The 23,454-nt window shown below is 37.6% G+C and overlaps 1 protein-coding gene across 1 annotated transcript; it reads right to left on the bottom strand.

The window, feature by feature from the left end:
• Nucleotides 1-1,918: 1,918 nt before the first annotated feature.
• rhbg (Rh family B glycoprotein) lies at nt 1,919-16,850 on the bottom strand. Its single transcript, XM_007249745.4, has 10 exons — nt 16,565-16,850; nt 9,354-9,540; nt 9,112-9,262; nt 7,911-8,058; nt 7,618-7,784; nt 7,258-7,395; nt 5,890-6,023; nt 4,315-4,436; nt 4,099-4,172; nt 1,919-3,138 (listed from the first exon to the last, which is right to left on the bottom strand). The coding sequence occupies exons 1-10, from the start codon at nt 16,749-16,751 to the stop codon at nt 3,058-3,060; spliced, it is 1,389 nt and encodes a 462-aa protein (XP_007249807.1). The 5' UTR covers nt 16,752-16,850; the 3' UTR covers nt 1,919-3,057.
• Nucleotides 16,851-23,454: the final 6,604 nt, after the last annotated feature.

The raw sequence follows: 23,454 nt of genomic DNA, 5'->3' as shown, positions 1-23,454 counted from the left end.
TACATAACCCCTTTTTGATTTTCTTGGCTTGACCTCTAAGTCTTGTACCACACTGATAATTTGACTCAATATTTCTTTGCTGTGTCTCTGATTAGTTTTCCTCTTAAGACTAATATGGCGTGCTTTACTTGTGTTGTCATCTTTTTGCATGACTTATTTAGACTGCAAATAAACATTTAACCAATTAAAATATGATTAAAATAGGACTATGTTAAAATAGCTACACTTATTAAACTACTAGTGCAATATTTTGTTAAATCAAAGCTTAATAAATCACATCGCCTTTGCTTTATTTTAATTTTTTTGCAATGGTCTCTACAGAAGCAAAATCCCAAATGTGCATAACTTCCCAAATTCCAAACACTGACCGGACTGTATATAGTCCTCAAGTCACATTTTTATATTTTATCAGATCATTTATGTACCACTAAATTTATTTCAATCCTAAAACTGGACAAGCTTCAAACTCCATGCGAACCAGCTAATTATGTAAAATCGTTTTCCATTAGCCGGCCTGGTTCTTTTCTAAATCATTGCAATTATGATGAGATGATTAAGCACTTCAGCCTTCACCCATTCTTCAGCACCCAGCTGCTCACCTGTGTAAAGCCTGGGAAAAAATCAGGCTCCATCTCACACTCAGACAGAAGTGAAGGAGGGGTGGAGCTTTCCTAACATGGCCCCCACTGAGCTCCAGGCACTGCTAACAAACGTGCTAGCAAAACAAGGCCGGGCATTTCTCTCCACCGTTTGATCCCAGAAAGTGAAACTGTGCTAATTACTGCGACGGAGACCATCTGGACCCAGCCTTAACCCTTTCCTCGTTAATTGTAAGCGTAATTAAGTATTCAGGCGTATAAAAACACTTTCATCTAGAGTGCTACGATGTGAGAATACTGTTTACCCTCACACAAATTTCTGCAAGAATTCTTTAGGAAACAATACATTTTCCATACTGCATTTTTTTACTTTTGTTTCCCCAACAGGTTATTAATGTATAATTCCAATTTTAAAAAGAAATTATTGACACTACTGGTTCAAAACATGGAAGGCTTGCTTTGGATTGTCTTTAGGATTTCCCATTAGTCCATAGGAGCCCAGAACCATTACTAAATATTGATGCCAAATTCAAAATTAATTAATCAGATAAATTCATGTTTGTTTCTTATTGTGGGAACATGACTGCAAATATTTAAAGGTTAAAATCCTGATGTAACACAGATAACACACCAAAAATTTCCTAACTATTATTAAAAAAAAATGTTCTAGAAATCATATCAAATTTAGTTATATGGAATGTAAAACATTGAATTAAAGTGTTTAAATTATTAAAATGGTTGGAACAGATGTGGAACAAGCAAAAAGTACACTTTCAAAAGGAGCTACTTTTAGTTCAATGAGTAACCCAGCACTCCTACATTCTATAAATAAGGTCACGTGAATGAACACATATTCAACCACTGTGCAGTGATGATGCTCTCAGAATGTTTAATATGTGCCATTTAGGGACATTTTGTTAAAATGTCAGAATATTAACATGATTTTGAGGATGTAGTTTATAGTATAGACAAATGTGTAAAAAAGTTGAGTACACTGAAATCCATGATGAATCCCCAACATGATTTAAAACAGAAAGAATTGCAGTGTGTTAACATTATTATTAACATTAATATTTTGTGTAATAATCTGCTAAATCCATAAAATTAAGGTAAGTTATATCTACACAATATATACATATATAGTATAGTAGGGTAGTATAGTATGGTGTGTAGTACTTTGGCACGTAGTAATTGGGATGCAGCCTTTGCCAGATTTAGCCTACAGATGAAGGTGTTCTTGCACACACACACACACACACACACACACACACACACACACACACACTTTGTCTCTCTAAATTGTAAAGAAACAATAGAAATCTTTGCCAAATAGACTTTATTGAACTTAAAGGACAATAATGGAATAAAAGTTCATTTTTACTGTGATGAACAAAAACAACATGAAAGATCATTAATTTTAGGGAACAGAACTAAAAACCTTTTTTTACTTTCCAAAAAGCAAAAATAAAGAATTATACAAAGAATTGCAGTTTAAAACGAAGTAAAAGCACTAATTGTGCTAATTGTACTAGGTCTGTTTTGTTTAAAACATCAGCATTGACCGACAACTGGTCTGCATTGATGCATTTTTAAAGGAATATTTCTTGCACGGGCATGCATATTTCCAAAAAATAAAAAATAAAAATAGAATAAAACATCTTATTATTCCTATAGATTTTAAAATATTTTCAATGCCCCTTAAAAATGTGATGAAGAAAAAAGCACAGTATAATGGGCAGGACATTTCTAATCAACAATTAGTCTTTAGAGCTGTGCAGCAGAATAAAGCAGTACTGTAGCACCATCTGCTGTTGGAGAGAGCACAGGTTCATTCCAATTTGGCATCATGACAACCCATTCATATCTAATAGTGATGATAAAGAGAACACAGCATAACTCGTTCCAATTGGTTTAATGGAACGAGTTTCTTATTCTGAATGGACATTATTTAAAAGTATACATTACATATTAGCATATTTTTTTTACTATATAATTTGTACATGACAAAAACAAAAAAGTCATAAAATGTCACTTTTGTGGGTATATAGTTTTAAATATAATTTTAAATCATGTTTTCTAAGAGCAAATTTAGAGAACACATTGAAAGTATATGTTTTGATGGATTGCGACTTGTTCATAAATCAAAGGTAGTAGGTCTTTGTTGCTCGTTTCATGTGGGTCAGATTTTTGTATTGTCGTAAAAGTGATTGTGTGTTAAACACTGTATAATCTCTATAGAAGTCTCTAGAGAAGTTCCATGTTTACACACGTGTATAGAAAAGTCATACCTCTACTATACTCACACTCAGTATGGAGTGTATACCCTTTTGAGTGTGGTGAGGCAGGTAAATCAGTACACACATACAGGCACACACATGCTCACACACTAACTGTCACTCATTCATTCTCTCTCTCTCTCTCTCTCTCTCTCTCTGGTGTTCATAGGTAGATGTGTCATTTATCCATTGAGTTTCTCTACTTCCTCCGGTGCTGTTGTCACGTGAGTCAGCTCGTTACAGTGCTCCTCTTCTCCTGGCACCTGAGACAACAATAATTGACAACAATATTATGAATTTATTATTAAAATTTTTACATGCCATTTCTTTGTCTATCCATAAATCCTTTCTGAAAAAATAAGTGCAGTTGTGTGACATCTTCAAAGAAAACCTTATACAGGGTATTTGCAAGTTAGCTTACTAATATAACAGCAGACTGAACAACGCAGGATTAATAATGGCATTACGTTCTTTGAACTGTAGTCATGGGGTTTGGATAACCCCACTTTTGCACTGGACATTATTTTTTAGTGTCTAGCAGTTTTAAAACTGTTCATTTATGGGGTTTTTTTTAACCCTTGTGTGGTGTTCGGGTCTGTGGGACGCGTTTTTTTATTTTTCATCAAATGATACAAAAAAAATATTTTTTCTAACTCAAACTCATTGGCATTGGCTCATTTTTTGTGAAAAACATATATTAAAACACACTTTCGATAAACACACACTGTAACCCCCCCCCCCCCCCCCCCCCCCCCCTACACATTTATATTACATACAGTCTGTTTGGCCAGGGGCTAATAAACATTCATTTGTAAATTTGAAACTAAACAAATTTTCTACTCATATCTGGAGTTTAATTCATTTTCTTTTACATTTTATTAAAAAACTAATAAAAAAGAGTAGCACTTTTTGAAAGAAATGTAACATAAAGGTAAAGGGCAAATATTAACCATGTAAGCTGTTTATATTGCTTGTAATTTAGGTGAAGCAAGCATGTGTAAAGCATTTTAATGTAAAATTGCTGAATTAAATACAAGTAACAAAGTAAATGAGTAACAAAAATATGAACACCACACAAGGGTTAAATAATGGTTTGTCAGAAAATAAATGGATCACATGCTTACTGTAAACTATTAAGAAAGTAGTCTTAATTTACTCTCTTAATGGTATTAAAAAGGAATTTAAATGCAGACACTCTTCTTAAAATAGGTAAGCACATTTACCTCCCAGTAGATTGAATCCTCAAAGCACTGGGTGTCTGGTGGAGCTCCGTAAATAGGCAGCTTCAGAATGAACCCTGAGAATAAACACGTTTTATATTTCATTATGAACCTGAGAACACACTTCACAGTGTCTCCACTGCACCACAAACATTATAACAAGCTGACATTAACTTTGTGAGGCAGTGCAGGCCGTTTGCATCTTTTTCGAATACGTACCAACGATGAGACCACCCAACAGGGCCATGCCCAGCGTCACACCCAGAGAGACAGCTTGCATCCCAGCCTGACTGTAAGCATTTGATGATTTATCGGCGATACTAGGGAACACATCTTCCATTCTGCAAAAAAGAAATAGATCATATATGTTGAGATCATATATTATCCTCTTATTCAAGACTGACACTACAGACTTTCAGACTGGTATTGCAAGCTTTAATGTATAAGTTTATGTATGTTTATTTTACTCATCAGTTTCAAATCAGTTGTTTTACCCTTAACAGGCCAGGTTTTTTGCATTACACCACTAAAATTTAAGGATTTCTACTCAGGCATTACATAAAAAAGCTTTCATGTTTTATAAGGAACATTACTGAAAAGCATAATTGTAACTGTAATAGAAAATGAAAAGAATATAATGAATAAAACCGTAAAATTGGCTCTTTCCTGAACTTCATTTTAAATCAACATTTCCTGAATACAAATCAAACAGTTCAAGTCCATGACCTTTAGTTTCATTATATTTCCAAATATGCAGAATTTGGGTTGAATCCTGTTACTGATCTAAAATTATTAAGTGGAGTAGAGAGTGGATAGGCAACTTCTCCAAGTGTCCTGTAGGAGATTTAAAAGCCCTCAAGAAGCTTTACTTAAGAAAGTAAATAAGTTATTTTATTGCAGGAAAAACAGCGTATTGTATCACCTACACCTGTAGCCTGTATACAGGACAAGGCATGTTAAAGGGATAAAACACAAAGCAATATTGCAATGCCCTTAACACTTTCCTCAAGCGTAAGACTGTTTATATAAGAGTGGACTGGGTGAACAGACTTGAAAGATGGAGCCAAAATGTCTCTTGTGCCCTCTGGTGGCTGGCTGAAGCACAACTTTTAACCCTGTCTGATTGCATGTAGGTTAAATGGGCATACTGGGACCTTTAAGTCAAATTCTACATACAGTATTTTTGTCAATTCTGCAAGCTCACCCCACTTTAATATCCCTAAAAGTCTTTTCTTCCCAATTAATTGGTTTAATAGTAGTTATTTGGTGTACAAAGAGGTGTAGCAGAAAGGCGTGTTCATAGATGGCTACTTCTGACCACCTGATATTGTGAATGCAGACATATTTCAAGACATATTTATGGCATATTTACTACAGAGTTTGAAGTGCAGTAGTTTGAGCCATCAATATGTGATCATTGTGTTTTTTTCATTTTTATAAAATGAATGAAAGTTCAGTTGCTGTTTTCACACTTGGTATAGGAACAGGTAGAAGGCTTGTCACTAAGAACTGTGGGCAGGGTTTGGACAATCACATGTTTTTTCCTCCTGTCTCTACTATGCATGCTTTGGATAAGAACAGTCACAAAGGGAGTGAATGGGGTTATACTGTTATTTCTTTTATAGAGTCTATGGTTTAATTAATTACTTATTAATTACTTAATTAAGTACTAATGCATGTGGCACTACACTGACACATTAGGCTTCAATAAAATGCAATAAATAACCTATCAGAGGAAAAAAAATAACCTTAATGTATTTTAACTGCATAGCAAGCATTAAAAAGTGTTCTCACCCATTGCCGTACGCTTCAGTGCTTGCTACCGCAGCTGTGACGATCCCAACAACAGCACCCAGGACTCCAGGCATGCCGTGCAGATTATGGACACCACATGTGTCCTGTATCTTCAGCTTTGACTCTAGAACAGGCTTACAGAGACAAAAAGAAATTATATAAGGATAACAGATCATATAAAAAGGTGTCTACATAGACAACATGCCCATATTATGCTCACATGGGAAGAATGTGTGCTAAATGGGTTTCAGGTAGATTTTTTTAATTGACTTGACTTGACTTGACATGGGCTCTGATTGGGTTTGATAGGGCTCCTTAAATGAGCCCCATCATTACAGTCCACTCTAATCTCACATGGGTCCCTTTGTGCCCCCACCCCTAGTGCAGTGTGCAACCTGCAAAATGGGGCCCAATGTTTATCCCCTCCTGGTCCAATCAATGAGATCCATATGTGGGGTCTACATGGACAACATTTTGATTCCCATTTGGGCTAAACAGGCCCCTCAAAAGCATGTTATTTGTGTAAAGGTGGTTTCTGGAGCAAAGCAACAGAGGAACCACTTTTGTTTTAATAGAAACTTTGTTTAATAGAACCGTTCAGTTCATAGTTAGTATGTTTGGACCATGTCTTTAACACATGATTTGGTAAGAGACTGTAGGAGAGGTTTGAAAAATCTGTGAACTTTAGGCTGGAGTTCAGGTGGCTTCTGATTTGTGGTAGGTAGACAACCTCCACTCTAACTAGAGTCAGGAATGAGAAATATGTCCAAATTACAGAAAATACAAAGAGTGGTAGAGGAGTGCAAAGACTTTGTACTTTATTAAAGACATGTGAACAGGGTTGATGTGTTTTTTTATTTAAATACTGGAATGGGAGGCTTCTGGTATTTTCATCCTCCCAAATTTGTTTCATTTTCTAACACCACTTCTTTAAAAAAAATATTTATTTTTCTGATATAATATACAGCTCTGGAAAACAATAAGAGGCCACTTCAGTTTCTGAATCATTTTCTGTGATTTTGCTGTTTATAGGTATATGTTTGAGTAAAATGCATATTATTGTTTTATTCTATAAACTACAGACAACATTTCTCTTCAATTCCAAATAAAAATATTTTCATTTAGAGCATTCTTTTGCAGAAAATGAGAAATGGCTCCACCATTCTTACACACTGCTTTTGGATAACTTTATGCCACTCCTGGTGCAAAAATATAAGCAGTTCAGCATAGTGATCATCCATCTTCCTCTTAATTATATTCCTGAGGTTTTCAATTCCTGAGGTTCAAAATTCATATTAGGTGGTCTCTTATTTTTTTCCCAGAGCTGTATATACTTGAATTATGATGTTGTGTGAGTGCACTACTCACCGACAGGTACTTATAGCCCAGCACTGAGATTGTTCCAGCCAAGAATCCCACAATCATGGAGCCAAATGGAGTCAGCATCATCTCACCAGCAGTTCCTACAGCAACTCCACCTGCGAGTGCTGCATTCTGAATGTGAACCTAAAAAGATCCGTAAGATAAGACGAGCAAATCATCCATCATGCAAACCCCACCCAATGAGATTGCCTGCTTGAATGTGGACAAAGCTAGCTTGGTGTTAGCCAGGTGTAATGCTGAAGGCAACAGTGCACACTATTGTGGGTACATCCAGTATAAGAATCCAGTACAATTCAAACATCCATACAATGTTTTTCCACATTCTATCCACAAGAGGGCACTCACCATGTCCAGTTTTCCCTCATGGCTGACCAGAGCAGAGAAGGCATATGTGGCCAGAGTGCAGGCAGCCAGAGAGTAGTATGTGTTCAGGGCAGTGCGATGCTGGTCATCTCCATGAGCGGTGACGGCGGAGTTGAAGCTGGGCCAGAACATCCACAGATAGATGGTACCTAAATGGAATCCACCATAATGAACATTTCAGTTAAACTTGAGTTTTAGTTTTAGTACGTCAAGGACAAAAACATGTTTCTGTGGATAAAGCTATTCTCATGCTTTGAGTAAATAATGTGACCAACCAATCATGGCAAAGAGGTCAGAGTGATACACGGAGCAGTTCTTGCTCTTGCTCTTCTCCAGGTTTTGCCTGTACAGCACACGGGTCACCGTCAGGCCGAAGTACGCTCCAAAAGTATGGATGGTCATAGAACCTCCAGCATCTCTTGCCTGTGAATACCAACACATTCTACATATCAAAACCATGTTATTGTTTTACTATTTTACTCATATTGGACAAAAAACTCTATCTTTATCTAAAGTATCTTTTAGTGTTTAAGTTAAAGATGGTCTTTACTGGTTTGACGATTTATGAGTCATGTTTGTGTATAGATGTTTTTGAGAAGCTCAGCCTAGCCCTCCCTTTAAAGTACATGAATTCCACCAATCAGTGGTGCATGTCTTTCAATAAACTATAGCACACAACTATAAGAAATACACACTGTTTTCCAAAAGCCTTCTTAATCTACAAAATTATGGATGTTTTATTTAGTTGTTTGCCTTCCTCTGCAGTGAAAAGGTACCACCAGTCAAAAACGGTAATATTCTCATTATTATACCACAACAGTATCCTTAGGAAAATAATTAGAGAGACTCATAAATAATAAGTGTTTCAATTGCTGGTAGAACACTGTATAAAAAATACACAATTAACCTTTTTAGAAAATTTAATTGTTCCCAAGACAAGCTTAGCCAAATTCTCTTTTCTAAGACTTTTATAAGCTGTTCCCTTTGAGTTAGAAAGGAACATGAACTGAGTTTAGGTATTATGTTAGTTTAGAAGAGTTTTGGGAAATGCTTGTCATTTTAAAAATGTCTCGAATGCCTAAAGGTAGAAAATACTGCATTATTGAATGTTTTAGGAACCCTAGACAGCACCAACTCGTTCTCATAATTCATAATCTATTTCTGCATTAGCTATAGCTCCCCATCACCTCTTTGCACTGTTCTTTTTGTTCTGTTATATGCTTGTGCTGTCCAGGTGGAAACGAAGGAAGGGGGTTCTCCTCTTACTGTATGAGGGATCCCCTTGCCACTGTTGCCGTTTTTTTTACCACAAAACTGGCCTCCAAAAGATTGATACACTGGGGGATTTTACTGACTGTATTATAAGTATTATATAGCAACCTAAACTAAAATATGCCATTTACTTTATACTGTACAGCACAGTTAGATGTACATGTACTTTAAATGCTTAAAGCAAATCATGTTGTGTCTACTCACGCCAAAAAGAGACAGCAGGATGAACTCGTTCACAGCAAACAGTGTGACTTCAAACACCGCCATCACCAGCAGCTGGACTGGGCTAGTCTTCCCTAGGACTGCCCCGAAAGAGATCAGCACAGATCCAGTGCAGAAATCTGCATTTATCATGCTGTAGGAGAGAGTCACAGATGTGTTACAAGTTTTAATATGTTTAAACACACAGGCACAGACAGGAACAAAGAGCAAGCTAGACTTATCACCTCTCCACTCCGACATGGATCTTGCCGTGATGCATGCCATGGAAAAAGCCCTGCATGAGTGTGGCCCACTGGAGAGCAAATGCTGCGATGAGGAAGTTGAATCCAACACTGCTGAAGCCATAACGCTGCAGGAATGTCATCAGAAACCCGAAGCCGATGAAGATCATCACGTGTACATCCTGGAAGCCTGATGAAAACAATCAGCAATTAACAAAATGAACAAAAGGAACCTACAAATCAAGGGTGGCACCAAACCATGATTCCAGTAATGCAATTTTTATTGTCTACTGATACTAATCTGACACAGATCGTTCCCCTTTCTGAAAGGACCATTACAGATTATATTTTCTGTAGTAACTCATAACATGATCAGGATGTTTCATCAGATACTAAGGAAACATGCTGAGTTAAAGCACCCAGAGCCTCAGCCAATGCCAATATGTTATTACATGAACTGTGCAGTATGTCACAGAAATCTGAGTAGGTTGTGGTCTATGAATTCTGCTGAACAGGTAATCACTGAGCTTTAGTAAGGTTGCTTACCATAGCTTTATCACCACCACTAGTGTAGAATAGATGGACATTTTGAACACTGAAACATATATATTCACTGACAAGCTTCAGAGTAAAACAGTCGATGACTCCTGATGATGTATTGGGTGCTTGAAGGGTTGTCCCAATTCTTAGTGGGAGGATTTAACCCTTTTCCCTTGTAACTATATTTTAAAGGGAAGGGTTACATTCGAAAAGAGGCGGGTAGTGGTAAGGGGTAGGGCCAAGGGGTGAAATGGGATTGGGCCTAAGAATAGTCATTGCTTGCCACCGTGGGTCAATCTGGCAATCTAAGCTTTGCATCTGGGGAGGAGCGAGAGGGTCAGACAACTCTGTCCAGGGTTTTGGGATTGGACTACTGTAGCAGTATTACATTTTTTACTGATTATTTTTTTAAACTATGTGCTTTGCTATATTTACTAAAATTAGCCATCTAAATTACATCCTGCTCAAGTGTTAAGCAAATATTCTAAATATTCTACTTCCCTAAAGGAACATATATGTGTATAAATGTTCATTTAAAGTGGGTGAGAAGAAAATCTATTCCTAATTTTACACCAGCATCCCATGTGAACTGCCACTGATGCAGCATCACTGGTTAATCAGCACACTCAGAGGAAAGCGCAGCTCTCCAGCACTGATACATCAGCTAATAGTTGCCTGTGCTAACCAGCATCACACTGGGAATCCGGCTGCTGATGGAATTCATTATTTATCATTTCTGTAATTTACATTGCTCCTGTGTTCACTGAGATTATTGGCATGTACTGGCATACTGTTACAAATCACTCAGTGTTTGGTATGACAACATTTTCATTTTCTGAAATATGTTTCGTAGCAACTCGCTCACAATCCATATATCAGTATGCAGTGTGCAGGACCCATATAAACACAGCTGACAGGTTTTGATGATCGGATGATCAGATTTGAGAATCTAATGTCATCCCAAGTGCACTGAACTTGGCATTGACTTCATGCGGGTGTTCCCACTGATGCCCCTCATTAGACACATTCTTTGCGCCTATCTGCCCCACACTACCAACACAATGATGCTCTATGCTGTTGCCAGGCAACCAACTGCTGTCACTGGCATCAATGAAGGTGGCAGAGTCCCTGAGGGCAAACTGTCCCACATACCCTGAACCTTCACTCATTGCTCCTCTCTCAGCAAATTACTGTACAAACTCACATAAAAACACACAGATTTTAAACAGACTATTCCCTGTCCTACTACAGTATACCGACATTATGACATTATGACATTATGACATATTATGACTGCCTAATAAACATTTTATGTGCTTGTTTGATTACATTTCTGAGCACATAGCACATACAACCAACCTGTTTGGAGCTTAAACAAGAAAAAAAATCAGCTTTCAACCGTTATTAAAAAAAAGTAAGTGATAAAGTCAACACCATTTAGTGTACAGGGTTACTCATATAAATCCCCTCAGTTCACTTTAATAATCATAAAAAAGCTTTTGTTTAATGGTTTGTAATTTGTCTGTATCAGTGAATACCTGAAATGGTTTAAGGTTATCTTAGAAAAGAAGGGCATTCCTAAAATCCACTGATACCAAACTATGACTGTGGACATAATAAATAAAAAAAAACACAATAATTTTCTTTATTCTATGTTTAGTCTTGTATTTAATTTTTTTTCCTATAACTGTGGGGGATCTTATAGTCTGTGTGTCTAACAGTCTTTTTCCTGTGGAGGATTCACTGTGGGTTGTCTAACAGATGTGAGAGGGCAAGTTATGCAAGAACTTCAGTGTAGAAAGAAAACAGCAGAACAGACAGAGCAGCAACAGGGTGTCTAACAGCTCTGTCTGAGCAGCACATACTTAAAAATGAAATTAACAGGACTACAGGATGGGTCAATGTCATTTACAGTACTGATTGACACCAGTGGAGCTTGTAGATCCCTTTGTTTGTTCCCCCTTTCCCTCCACATTACTCCTCAAACTGTTTTTTCACTGAAGCTGGATCTGGCCCTGCTAACACTGGTGTCTTGAGCAGTCAAATAAACATGTTATGTGCTTACTTGATTACATTTATGTGCACATAAACCAATCGTTTAGGAGCTGCAGCGAGGAAAACTTTCCAACCTGCTACGATTATTAAAAATGCAAGTGACATAGTCAACATTTTTAGTGTAGAGTGTTATTCAGGCAAATCACTTCAGAAATTACCTTAAACAATCACAACCCAAATCTGATTTAGTTTAATGGTTTGTAATATGTATATATCAGTGAAAGAAATCCCCTGTGCATGCCTGAAAGCGTTAACGGTTAACTCAGTGTAAGGGGCCACCCGCAAAGTGGTCTTCCCACCACTAGAGGGAGGCCACGCTCTAAGCCAGGTGGTAATCAGCGCGATTAACAACAGCTGGTGTCACTACCTTATAAGGGCTTCCTTCCGGTTCCTCGGCGCAGAGTCTTGAGTATTCCCTTCAGAAAGCAAGACCACGCCGGGTTTTCTAGCAATCTTTTCTGAGTTGCCAAGTGGCTCTCTATCTTTAACCTTTATGGGAACAGTGTATACTGGGCTCAGTTCAGAGAGGTTCTCTTTAATTCTTCTAGAGCTACCTGTGTCGCTCTAACCCCTTCACCTCGCTGGTCGTGTCACCACGAGGCTGTCTGTCTCTCTTTCTCTTTGCACTTTCGTCAAAAAAAAAAAAAAACTTTCTTTCGTTTCTAGCGACCAGAGGGGGATACTTCTTCCCTTCTAACTTCGCTTACTTCTTCTCTCTAGCCCTTATTGTTTTTTCCACAGTTTCCAAATCACTATTCCTGCTTGGATTATTTTTATTTCGCTGACGTCATCGGCTCGTCCTCGGTGGCGCAGCGTGTAGGTTGCATTCACTGCGCCTCAGAGCCTGTGCTCGCCGGTGTTCAAACCCCGCTCCGAGCGATTTTTATTGTATTATTATTTTTTTTAAATATCTTTCCATTGCTCTATATCTGTATTCCTTTCATTTCTCAGCAGTAAAGTGGTTCTTTCTACACTTCCACACTCAATTGTGTGTATTTCTTTCAGTGTTCTAAACCCTGCCCCCAGTGTTAAAACACCTACAGTCACCAACCACTCACACTCCCCAATAGTGTTGTGGTCTATTCATTGGCCTTTCACTCCAACACTCTTGGTTCGAACCCAGCTCACTGCAATTCCCCTATATCAGCTTTTGAGTTCGTCCTGGTGCTTTATTCCACTAGGATAAATAAAAATTCTGAGACAGCTCTCTGGATCTTCCCTTTGGGGCAGCTGTCTCATTACACTCAGATATAGTAAAATGGGCATTCCTGAAAACCACTGAAACTAAACAGGAGTACTGATGACTGACACCAGTGGAAATGGTAGATCCCTGATGGCAAATTTCCAAATACTTTAAACCATTGTGTGTTCCCTCTCTCTCAGATCACTGTACAAATTCGCACAAAGCACTGACACACTTGAGGATTGTCAGAACAAATATATCTTGTGCAGAATGGTTCTTGGCTTGGAAGCGTGTTTCTTGGAACAAGAAAAGGAAAAAGTATGCACACCTGAATGATGTGAATCTAGTTTATACAAATGGTTCCTAATATGGTTCTTAGTTAGCTAAATTAGTTGATTCTCAAACTGGACCTCAGAAATACAATTTCCAAACTGTAGTTGATGTGCTTGCTTTACTTGTTTGCATTGTGAACATAAATGTTCTCATTCTGCTTATGTGCTGTGTGTGTGTGTGTGTGTGAAGGTACGTGTCCACTAGCACTTAAGCCTCAACATATCCTATTCATTTTAATGGAGAGAGCTGCTGCATGCTGCAATGCATGTTGGGTTGTGTTGCGTTGAACGCAGCCTCAGCGGCCGGCAAAAAGTTTAGCAAAGCTCAACTTTATCCAGATGAATCTGGCCGCTGCACTTCGTCCATCCAATCTGAGAAAAGCAGGCTGCGACTTCACACACATACAAGCCTTACACAAAACAGGTGCTTTTTAAACATGTAACGAAAACTGAAAATGGCAGAATAGATTTATGGACAAATTTAAAATCTTAAACGTATGATTGCCTACTTTTTATTTTTATTTTATTCAAAACGTCATTGACACACCCACAAGGCAAACCCAGAGATCTGGCACAGTGTTAAATGTGTTAAAGAACAGTGCTAATGGACATATACTATTACTAGAGGCTTGCACAAGAAGTGCATGTGCAGCCAGGATAGGGCGGTTCCTCGAAAGGGCTGTACTATTTTCTACTGGATTTGTTCCTAGTATCCAATTGATCCCACAAATGGAACTGCCTAATAAGGCTCCTTGGTGACACCACCAGAAAGGTCCCGCTTTATGCGATTTTGGTATGAAACTTTGGTACAAAACTGTTTTCGACACTTTTTGTGGCACTTTTTCATCTTCAACTTGTATATTTGCAAAGAACTGTGGTTTACAAAGGACCTTTAAGGAGCCAACACACTAAACTAGCGCAAAAAAAATAGATGCTGCCATCATGCGAATTTAAATGCATTGCTACAATGAACTCTAATAAACAGGTAGGCAAACCTGCCATTAGGAGTCTTGCCCAAAGCAATCATACACATGGAATGATTCATGATGAATGATGTTACAGAATACATCAAAGCCCAAAGTTTACCAAAAACATATTCTATGTAAAAAGCAAACAAACTGTGTCTATAGTTCAGTCAGTCATCTCAGATGTCTGGTCCTTCAGCTTTCAACCTCCAGCTTTTCTTTAGTTATAGTGTTATGCAGGCATGACCTGTGTCCTTCAAGTATGAAGTGACAGGTGCAGACTAGCACAGGTGACCTTTCTATCACCCCTCACAGCCCCTATTCACAGTCTTCAGACGTTCCTCTATTCCAAAGAATGCTTTATTAAGATCACCACACTGTATAACAACAGTGAAAGAAAGCTTCAGGGCTGCGAAACATTCACATCAGTTTAAATAAGTTTGTAGGTTTAATGCAACAGTTGTTCCAACCACAAAAATGACACATGAAGGCACTGAGAAGTTATATAGAAGAAATATTGCGAGAATTTTCATTATTTACATTTCTCACTTCTTATTTTTCCACTTCAGTGGCTTGCTGTTTATCATCTGTGTAAATGTTACACCCAAGTAAGAAGGAAAGGCCTTAAAACTGCTTGAGCGCACATGCCCTTATTAAAGTGAACTCAAAATTTATACTGTAGACAAAAAGAAATTTTAGAAACTATTACATTTACATGTTTGGGTTGTCTAACCTGTTTTGGTTTAAAGAGCGTTCTGCACCTTTCTTAACTGCTTTGCAAGAACTTCACTGAAGAGAGCGAACAATGTCCGGGAACAGAGCAGCATTCTGTTCTGATTCAAACAAAACAGTAATACCACCCAACTTTAAATACAGAACGGGTGGAAAAAAGGAGTGGAATAAAGAAGGATTTGGCAAAATGGTGAACCCATTATTCCAATGAATAACCATTGGCTATGGTCTTTAAATGGTACAAACACAGAGTAAAAAAAAAAAAAAAACACTGGTGGAGTACCACTGGAATAATTCCAATGCTTTGGAGGACTACTGAAGTCTGGCAATCACAATGATTCTACTGTGTGTGGGGTAACAAAACCCTAAATTGCACAGACCAGTTTGTTTGGAAATGTATTCTAAAATAAAGTTCTTTATTAGTCTATTAAATATGAAAATACAGCTAAGTGTGCAGTACAGGTGAGCTCTAGAACTGTGAGTGGGTAAAAAAATGGGAGTTTTAGACATCTTTCCTAGCATAGCCAGTTTGAAATATATACTGTAGTTGGTGTAAAAAAAAAAACACCTCATATCTCCATTTTTTAGTTTTTGACTTTTTGACATAATGTGAATCTGAAAGTTATTCGTTAGACTGTGCTAAAATTTAATGATGAATGGGCTAATAAAACTGCTTCCAATATATTTGGAATAAATGCATTATATTCACTCTTCTTCCATCTCCTGTAAAATTGACAACAACAATGTGAGGAATTCCAGAGGACAGGGAGACCAAATGCGCAGTGTGTGGTATCCAGGAATAGCTAGGATTCCAGTATGGTTTGCGTTTGCATGAATTACTGCTTGCACATAATTACAAATGTTACACCACTGCTGAACATAATAATGTCGTTAAGTGTACTTCTTTTGAAACACATGTTTTGACATTTTTGAATAATGACAATTTAAAGCCAATTTTTGTGTATTCACTTTTTTGAATAGTTTCCTCTATATTTTATTGCATTGTGGTCAATTTTTGATATTGTGATGCACCATATGTTTTATGAGCATATTTTGAATATCATTAGTGCCTTAAAAAGCACTTAAAACTGCTTATTTCATTACAATGCATGGTTTAGTTCTGCTTAAATAATTGGAGTGTATCAATATCAAGTACAAATAACTGTGGCAAGTATAAATCAGTATTTTAAAAGCATGTACTTAAATATTGTGATAAGATTTTTACTATATTACCCAGCCCTAATATTTACTTAAATTGGCCAAAAATAAATTTCTTATCCTTAAACAATGTTTAGATGTAATCCACTTTAGTCTTACAAACTGGGAGCAAATTACTTAATTCAATTTAAATTCAAATTCAAATTACTTATTTGCGAAAAAATTCCTCTCTCTCTCTTTTATACTTACTGGGGTAGCGAAAGTAGAATTCATTCTCATAGTCCGGATCTTTTGGTTTTGTTTTGTTATCATGCCAGCCATGGGCACTGGTATGGTCATCGTACTCCACAAGTGTTCCAAACAGGATAATGAGGATGACCTCCAGCACAATGCATACGATTGGCAGTCTGATCCTCAGGTTGGTGTTCTCAGCCATGGTGTTCCCTCTCTCTCTCTCTCGCTCTCTCTCTCTCAGTGGTGGAGCTGCTCACACTGCCCCGGGACAGCAGGTGCTTGTTGTGACAGTGAAGTCTGAATAAGGCATGTCTTTATTGTTGGATTCACCCGCTTGCTGCTCTTGTCTACGCCCACATGTCACCTAAACTCTGCTGATTGGTGGGGGACTGTTTCTCTGACTCCCACCCACTTTCACCTTGCTGGTTTATAGGAAGGTTATAATAGGGCAGAGCTGCAGTCTTAAAGAAAAAGTGTAAAGAAAAAACAGAAAAGAGCCTCTTATTCAGGAAAAGGGTTTGCTTTACTGAAAACCAAACTTAAAAACTACATATGACGTAATCTATTGTTAAAGCAGCAGTCCTTAAGATTTTTTATTTTAAATTGGAAGCAGTAGTATTCTGAGCTGGCAGGGGATGGAATATTCTAATTAATGGTATCAGTGTCCTGGCACAAACATTCCTGCAATGTCTTAAGGCCGTATTTAAGAAGTTTTCATGAAATCCTGACATAATTAGTGCACCTCCTATTTTTTTATTTCAGTTGCCACTGCCTGAAAACTGTAGAATACCCACAACACCTGTGCTGACCAAACAGGAAGCATTATAACTGTACGTTCACGGTTGTTTGAACACAGATGTTGTTTAACAGGTTTAAGTTTAACAGGATGAAGTATTGTACTCGTGTTTTTTGTTAATATTGTAAAAAAAATGCATATTTTAGATATTACATTTTATTTTAGATAGAATAGGTTAACAGATGTTCATTCAATTCAGTAACGAGACCACTATAAGTTATGTGAAAAAAATAAGACATCTAATCAAAAACTGCATTTTTAATTTATAAACATTTTACATTTGAAATTTCCCCACTCCTCCATGCAGAATTCTTTCACAAATTCCACCACACTATTTAGGATAGATATAAGCTTTAACTTGACCATTCCAGAACTCTCAATTTCTTTCTTTTAATACATTCCTTGGTGGATATACTGAAATGTACTGGTTGCAGAGGTGGACAATGCAAGATGATACATGATCCACCTCCACTTCAGCTTCAGTTTTCAGACAGATGGTCACACATCTTCTTCAAGCAGTCCACATAGTAGATTTTAGGATGTAGAGCCTCATAGGCCTTTTTTGACATTTGACTAGAGAGTGTGCTGTTCTGCAAACACAGTATAGAAACAAAAAAATACAGTATGTGAAACTGTAGACATTTGACAATGGCAAGTTTTGCATTATTATTGTTATGAGACACTGATTTAGCTAAAGAGTAAATGAAAAATGCAACTGTACTTTTTCTAACTGGTCCACACCGGCCCTGCAGTAAAAAAGAGGCCAAAGTATTTCCTAACAAACTTGTCATGCCATCCGTGCACCTCCCATGAAAATCCCAGTTCCTTTCTGATAGCAGATTCTGTACTTTGACATCACTGGCTAGAAGCTACCTGAAGGTCCTGTGATGACATTTTAGGATTGTTAGGGACTTCTTTACTCATCTTGCTGTCTGCTCATGGGCTAAACTTGCTAGGGTGGCCTGACTTTACCCTGTTGGCCAGTTAAAATGTTTTGCCAGCCAGTGGAATAGCTGAATTCTTTCTAACTGTTCTGAGATCTTTTAAAACCCTTTTTAAAGTCATGGTGACCTCACCCACAGCACTCGAGACCCATCCAAACTAAATGTCAAAGGTTTAAATCAGACATGCTCCTCCAAAATAGTCTCTAACCATGTTCCGATTAAAATTTTTGCTATAATGAACGATGCGGGGAGGGGAACTGTGATGCTCAAGCCAGGCCCCCCCCGCAGCTAGGTGAGTGATTAAGATGAGGGTGGTGATGGGGTGGAGGCGGGTGCGAGGTCGAAAATCACGAAGGTGAGGAGCACCTGTGAGGCAGTGGCAATTGCTCTAAGACTGCAAGGGAAGCTCAGCTTCCCCTAAAATGTAAAAAAATAAGTGATTAAATATATACTGTTGTGTGTACATGTCACTGATTAAATATGCGCTACAACGCGCTGAACTTAGTTCAGAATCAGCTTCTTATCACTGGTAACGCCGCGGCTTTCCTCTCACTCATTCCCACAGCTTCACAGCGCTGCTTTAAACAGTGCGGACGCTGAGCGTCCACAGACTTCAATAGCAGAACAAAGCGCGCGGGCGAAACGAGACGAGTCATTGGATAAATGCTGGGCTTTGTCCCGCCCATCGTACGCTCAGCGTCTCTGGGGGCCTCGGCCGGCCCGGACACTCATGATGATTGGATGATCTGTCTGAGGCGGAGTCCCTTTTTGATTGACAGCAAAATGAGCGAATCAGCGTCCTTTTAGTGTAAAAATTGGTGATGATTCTGTTCTGAGTTGAACCTGAGACTTGGGAACATGAGGTGTGGTTCATATCCCAAAATTTTGGTAATTCTTAACAAAATGCATTTTAAGCAGTAATAAATGTAATAAATTTGCATTTCTATTCTTTATATTTATAAATTAATTATAAAAGCTATTTATTTAGTGTTTAGAGTTTAGTCATATTACCCCCATCACTCAATATTGCTTTAGTAAAGCTCAAACATCCATATGTTTAATGTATTAAAATGAATTAAAAAGATAAAAGTTTTAATGGGGTGCCTTTGTAACTTTTTCACATGACTGTGTGGGTGTGTGCGGGGTATTTATATGTAGGTGTGTGTGTGTGTGTGTGAGATTGAGGAACTGATAAGGGACAGGTTGCAGCCTGTCAGTACTGAGAGTCAGAAATATCTTTCTCCATCTCTCCTGTCTGCTGTGCACCTTTAAATCTGCCTTTGGTTTTGGGGAATGTCAGGTATTAATACCGTCGTGACCAATAGTGTTAGATAGCATCTGATCCGTCTGGGTCTGAAATTCAAAGAAGTTAATAAATGTGCAGAGAGAGAGAGACTAAGTGAAGGAGACATGCTTTATAAACTGCACACATTAGCTTTTAGGATTTATTTCTCTGCTGACACTTCAGAACATTCTCCAAATGAAAATTCCTCCACTGGTCTGCTCACTGTGTTTTATGTATCCACACACTGACTCAAAGTTCTCAGAAGGCACGTTAGCATGTTCCATTTCGCAAGTTAGCATGCTAATTCACTAACTGTATAAGAACGTGAGACACTTCAGAACATTCTTCACATAAATGTATTCCTGCTGCTCTGTTCACTGAGTTATGTGTGTCCACACACTGACTCGACTTTCTAAGAACTCATGTTTCAATGGCTTCCTCAGCCTTGTCACCATTATTGCTTACAGTAACAACAGTGTGATGAAATTTCATGTGAGTTGTTACTTACTTGTAGATCACTAAGACTCTGAGAAAGTTTCTAAAGTTGTTAAAACCACATTTGTCCTTACATTTAAATTAACAGTGTTTTTTTATAGTATAGCAAAAATAATAGCAGTTAAGGGTTAATGCTGAAAATAGATTTTTGTTTTTGTTTGCTTTGCCAGTTTTCAAGTTAAAGGTCAATTCTGGATTCTTCTGAGCTCAGAGGAGTTGATGCTCCTACAGAACATGGTTATTGTAAGATTTTTAAGCTCTCTGACTATCTTTGTGAGGATTTAATTAGCTTATTTGACCTATGGTTTATTCACGCTTATCTTTAAGAAAGACAATATAATGCAGAATATTCTGTACTAAGTGTTTAAATTTGCAACATAAGCATGGAAAATACATGTTGACAGCAACCTTTTACCTTCCCTTTGCTTTTTACAGTAATTAGCAACTAATTAACTGCAGACGTGCATGACATTAGCGATGTGACATGGAAATAAAGTGATTGTGGACATCTGTGGACATACACCAAGTTTATTTTGAGTTTATACTGTCTTAAATTGCTTGTGGTGCTCTCAAACAATGTGTTATTTACACAATATGTATGCACCAAGAGATAGCATGGATAATGAGTCAAATATACTGTCAAATCTATGCATATTGATAAAGCATTACACACTAACCCTTATACAGTTTGAAGTTCATTTTAAACAGAAGGTTTTTACTTTCTAGGGTTTAAAAAATTCACAGAAAACTACAGAAGTGATTGTAATGCATCTTACGGGTGATTTATGCTTCTGCATTGAGATATTAATCACAGGGCTATAGATTTAATACTTGGATCAATGGGACCCCAAGCATGGCTCTTAACCCTTATTACTCCACAGGTTCTACAATGATGGCTGCCCACTGCTCCAGCCATGTGTGCTCACTAGTGTACATGTTTGTGTATTCACTGCACAGAGAGGTTGAGGGCGGAGGTCAAATACCATCTGTATGTCCAATGCAACTATAGTGAATATGCCTGTCCTCCATTCTCTAAAAATCTGCTAGGTAAAACACTTCTTTCAGTAACACTATCACCTTTCAGTCATCGGCACATTGTAGATGAACTGATAAGTGCATGTCAGTATGAAGATGCACTGATGTACTAACTTGTGACACTCACAGGGTTAAAAATGCATGCACACAGATGTAGATCTCTTGTCTTTCTTCACCTAATCAAATCTTCATCAGTTTCACTATGCGTCACTCTTGTAGAACCCTTTGCAGGGTTCTGGAGGTCAACTCATGCTTTCTTTAGTAAAAGCAATAGTTACATAAACAACCATTAAATAAATTATAGAACAATCTTGATGTTTTAATGGTTCTTTGCATTTCATCATGCAAAATGTACAGACTAATCAATTAATGTTGGACCTGTTGCATATACACAGATGAGCCAATACAACAATCAACATGGCTACACTATGTACTTGTGCTAAGATGGAATGACAATAAAAGTCTTTTGACCGGACATGAGAGAAAATTAATAGCTTCTTAATGATTTTCTATAAAATGGCAAGATCTAGATCTGCGATATAAAACATGGTAAAGGAACAGTCTGTTCTTGTAGTTGACATGCTGGATGCAGAAGGACTGGGCGGTCATTAAGCGCCAAATCATTATGGACATACATCTTCCAATCAGCAAAGGATGTGGAGTTATATCGTTCATCAGTGGTGAGTACCTGGCCAAAGAACTGTGATACCTGTCATAACTGATAACAATGCAACCTGCCACACTGCCAACCTGCCACACATGTAGTTTGGGAGTGGTTTGTGGTGAGTTTTAGGTTTTGCCCAGTCCATCAAATTCCCAAAATCCCATTGAGTCCCACTGAGCATGTGCGGGATTCACTAGAAAAACTTCAGTACTTAAACTTCCATAATATGTAATAAATAATGCATCATTTATTTGAATAATTTATAATGGATACAGAATTTTTCAAAGTGAATACTGTTCAAACCAGAGTGCATACTAAGTAATTCACAGTGGATATTGAACAAATTTCAATACTTGTATACTGCTTCATTGTAGAGCCCTAATAATTAATAGTAGATACTAAAGACTTTTAGTAGATACTAAATAATTTTGCTTAATTCATAACAAATTCTAATTCACAGTGGATACTGAGTAATTGATTGGGGATACTGAACAAATCAAAGTGGATACTAAATCATTAAAAATGGATAATAAATAATCCATAGTGGAGACTGATTAATTATTAACTGAACAAATCTTATAGGATTTTACACAAATCATAGTGCAAACTGAATTATTCATAGTGGACACTGAAAAAAAAATCATAGTGGATACTGAAAAATTCATAGTGAATATACTAATACACAGTGGGTACTGAGTAACTAGCAGAGCATACTAAGTAAGTCATAGGGTGTACTGATCAATTCCATATACATTTGAGTAGATATTAATTCACTGCAGATACATGCATAGTCAAGCATAGGAGATTCTAAATAATTCATAGTAGATAATAATTCACAGTGGATGCGAAGTAATTCATACAGGATGCTGGATAGTCGGTCTTAAAACTGAAAGGGTTCAAAAGGTCATAAGACATTGAATCTTTCTTTATATAATCCCTAGTGTAAAGTTCAGCTAGCCTCCTGATCTGCACAGGTCTCGCGTTATGTCCGGTCATGCAAAAATACCAGCCTTTCAAACATGCATGTAAAGTTTTGGTGTGAAGTGTGTGTCTGACACATTATCACTACAGTGGCTCCTGCACACTCAGATAAGATAATCAGCTAATCAGTTAGTATCTAGGAGCATGTGAGTGTTTGTGTGTGATGTGAGAGTTCGGGGGAATGCTTGCCTAGAAACCAGCTACCAGAGACGCCAGCCAAGATCACGAGAGATAAGCTCAAGACAAAACTTGTCTATTATGCAATTCACTACTACTGTCCTTGTGATTGATTGTAAAACAGTTAATATACTCTACGGGTATATACACCCTTTAAGAAGCCAATAACATTCATCAAAGATCAATAACTATGAAGAATTAATACATTACTAAAAAACGGAAAGTGTTAAAGTTCAAGAGGTTAGGTTTCTAGTTTTGTGTAGAGTTGAGCAACACACTAAAATGTCACATGTGCACCTGCATGACTACACTGTACTCGTATGACTGCATGGTGATGCAAGGGCCCTACTGATCCGCGGTTAAGAGTGCAGAGCTGGAGGCCTGAGGGAATCAGTGTGTGAAAGTATGCAACACGTGTTTGAAACTATTTCCAAACACTGGACAGAGATTTCTGCCTCACCTGCTCCTCCACAGATGCAAAGTTCATGTAGGTTGCCAGATTCATACACAGTTTTTATGGCTAAATTG

The sequence above is a fragment of the Astyanax mexicanus genome, chromosome 6 (genome assembly GCF_023375975.1).
Source record: "Astyanax mexicanus isolate ESR-SI-001 chromosome 6, AstMex3_surface, whole genome shotgun sequence".
NCBI lineage: Eukaryota > Metazoa > Chordata > Actinopteri > Characiformes > Acestrorhamphidae > Astyanax > Astyanax mexicanus.
The sequence above is the reverse complement of the archived record's forward strand: the minus strand, read 5'-3'. Positions and strand labels throughout refer to the sequence as shown.

Excerpts from the sequence above, each read along its gene's own strand:
- rhbg (XM_007249745.4), bottom strand. The coding sequence starts at position 16,751 with ATGGCTGAGAACACCAACCTGAGGATCAGACTGCCAATCGTATGCATT. Across the intron at positions 7,396-7,617 it reads ATGAGGGAAAACTGGACATG|GTTCACATTCAGAATGCAGC; the intron begins GTGAGTGCCCTC and ends GGATCTTTTTAG. Across the intron at positions 6,024-7,257 it reads TGGGCTATAAGTACCTGTCG|CCTGTTCTAGAGTCAAAGCT; the intron begins GTGAGTAGTGCA and ends TGTCTCTGTAAG.